At 46.2% G+C, this 2,664-nt stretch overlaps 2 protein-coding genes across 2 annotated transcripts in view; one reads left to right on the forward strand and one right to left on the reverse strand.

The window, feature by feature from the left end:
• Positions 1-2,664, reverse strand: part of T265_04218 (hypothetical protein) — a gene marked incomplete at both ends in the record, with an annotated part of 13,964 nt that overhangs the window by 5,114 nt on the left and 6,186 nt on the right. Inside the window, one exon of the mRNA XM_009168911.1 lies at positions 2,227-2,430. Within this exon, the coding sequence (XP_009167175.1) occupies positions 2,227-2,430 (204 nt within the window). The remainder of the gene's footprint in view (positions 1-2,226; positions 2,431-2,664) is intronic.
• T265_04219 (hypothetical protein) overlaps positions 2,259-2,664 on the forward strand; it is a gene marked incomplete at both ends in the record, with an annotated part of 6,769 nt that continues 6,363 nt past the window's right edge. The window contains one exon of the mRNA XM_009168912.1: positions 2,259-2,438. Coding sequence (XP_009167176.1) covers positions 2,259-2,438 — 180 coding nt within the window. The remainder of the gene's footprint in view (positions 2,439-2,664) is intronic.

Consider the following 2,664-nt stretch of genomic DNA (forward strand, 5'->3'; position numbering starts at 1 on the left):
CAAAGGTCACTCTAGCATCGACCAGATTATGACGGCAGGGGATGCCAAGCTCAGAGGTCACGTGGGCATCGGCGAATGAGGACACAGGACAACGGAGCAGCCAATGGAATCGCCTGACTGAACAACTAATCGCGATCAAAGGTCATCCTCTGCTAGTAGCACGTATATTAGCACACGCACAACACTATCCAACGCACAACCACCAACTTACCGCTAATGCACCACTACGCTCCCTAATAACGCATTGATGATGTCACCTTGATTGGTGATGAAACGTTTGCAATCAAATTGCCCAGCTCAGCGAACAAGCCAACGAACACCAGCGTGTTCACTAATACGCATGCACGCACGGGCACACACACAACGCACACGAATAATCAGCGTGTAACAAGTGATGCATCGCTGCACTCGTCACTACACGCGAACTACGTACGGATGATGCCACCTCGAACGGCGATAAGTCGATGGCAGTCAAATTGCACTCAGCTCAGCGAACAAACCAACGACCGTTGGGATGTCATCCGTACTAATAATTTTCCGCTTATGGCTATGGACAGATGCAAAGGGCCTCATTCTGTTCAAGCGCATTTACTTCTTTGCTGTTCGAACGAGCAAATCAAAGCCATTTACACTTTTGGTGTTGTAATCGGTCCAAAGGCATTGTTTCAGCGCATACTGGGGTGACGCTAAGGTAGCAGTCCGATGCAAATGAGATATCAAATGGGGACAACATGTAGCTTTGAGACCTGAGTAAACTTATCTGATGTCCCAGGACAGTTGTGTTTAAAGTGGTCAGCAGCACTCTCACGAATAAGGTCATTCATTCTGGAGGACCATGGAAGTACGTTACAACGCAATCTTACACAGCCAGACGCAAACGAGTTCCTTTTGAGTGATCAGGAAAGATAGACCCGCATTACAGTCAAGCTGTCGGCAAGAGTGGATTTTTTCGTTGTGGCTAAATCCACAGATAGTCGGTGACTTGAGTCAATAAGCTTTTTTTCAATTCTGGATTTAAAACGCAATCCAAGTGAACCTCGAAATGGTGAGAACCACCATTAGGTTGTTTCATCTTGTTCAGTGTGCCTTGCACACATCTCACAAGAGATTCGAACGCACTGTGATTTACCTACAGCTATCAACGCGGTCAAAACACAGCTTCACCCGTTCTTAAACCAGGTGGATGCAAATCACATGGTAATGATACTGTCTGACTCCTTCAGTTGCAACTTCTTTGGTGAAGGCCCACGTGTTCTGGTGTGATGTTGGAATGCTGACAAAGTTGGTGTATACTTGCGGGCTAGTCTGGTGTAGTGTTGTATACTACTGATAAAGCGTGAGAGTTGTCTATGGTCTGGTGTCCAAGCGCCGCCGCTGCATCTGATGGAAGGTGAATTTTATTACGGAAATTATGGAACTGCTTTGGAGTGTTCGTTTACTATTGTTTAACGGTCAATGAATGCACAAGGTGTAAAAATGTTGAATTTTTAAGAAATTTGTGCATATATCATGTCTGATGGCTTGTAACTACCTAGGGCTAATAAGTGACTAATAAGTGCTAATAATTGACTTTGCAGCGAAGGGCTTTCCCCTCTTCAATAGTAGGAGCGTCAGATTCGCTATTTATCATCAATAGCATGTTTGTCCATGCACAGCAGTAAACAGGACGTGCGAGATTGAGAAAATACAGGGTTAAGAGAACTGCTGATCAGAAATGCCAGTTCGCTGGCTCTTGAGGAATGTAACGGAGAGCCAACGTAGCCGTCTACTTTGATAGAGTTTCAGATTAAAATCAAGGACGATATGATTAGTCACCATAACACTTGAGACCTTTTGGGTTAAACAAGTAAGTTCGTGAGGATACTTGGTAATCTTTAATTGAGATTTTGTCCTTCCAGTTGGACCAATCTATGTTAGAAAGCTGGGACAACCGTTTCATCCTCGTTGGAAATCATCCATAGTGTGCGTCTTACGAAACTCCAGAGTTCCGACCGCGTGGCCAGTGGTTGTACGTGACCACTCGGGTACGAGCAGCGGAGCAGCAGTGTGATTAGCTCTCATTCAGAGAGTTCAGCCATGATGAAAATACACCACAGCATCACAGTCTTTTCAAATGTGCAACACTCCCGCAGTGAAGCATTAAGAAGCAGCTTCCAATGTTGTTCAAGGGGCGAGGTGGCCCAAGTGGTAAGAGCGCCACAGCATCACTTTTCAAATGTGCAACACTCCCGCAGTGAAGCATTAAGAAGCAGCTTCCAATGTTGTTCAAGGGGCGAGGTGGCCCAAGCAAGTGGAGCGCGAATTTGCTGACCGGAAGATCAGTGGTTCGAATCCGACCTCCCCTGTCTAGGCTTGGGCAACCTGGCATTATCCCAGCCCTCGTGCTTCCTTCGGGTAGCATGGCAGCTAGGCACTGGAAGGGTGCTACAGCTGAACGCGTATATATATATATATATAATCACCATAGAGAAACGTTTACCGCACACTGTAGACGATTCCTAGCTTCCCGGCTCCTCAGCAAAGGTCGTCTTCGGGACGAAAGTATACATTGAAGCTCCAAAATTTCCCGACTATCTGAGAGAGGGTTAACCATCATGAGGCTTTTTCGAACAGTCAGTGATCAAGTGACATGAAAGAGTGGCGCCGTGTCCTGGCTGAATGAAA

This window comes from Opisthorchis viverrini (assembly GCF_000715545.1).
Source record: "Opisthorchis viverrini unplaced genomic scaffold opera_v5_68, whole genome shotgun sequence".
NCBI classification, from domain to species: Eukaryota; Metazoa; Platyhelminthes; class Trematoda; order Opisthorchiida; family Opisthorchiidae; genus Opisthorchis; species Opisthorchis viverrini.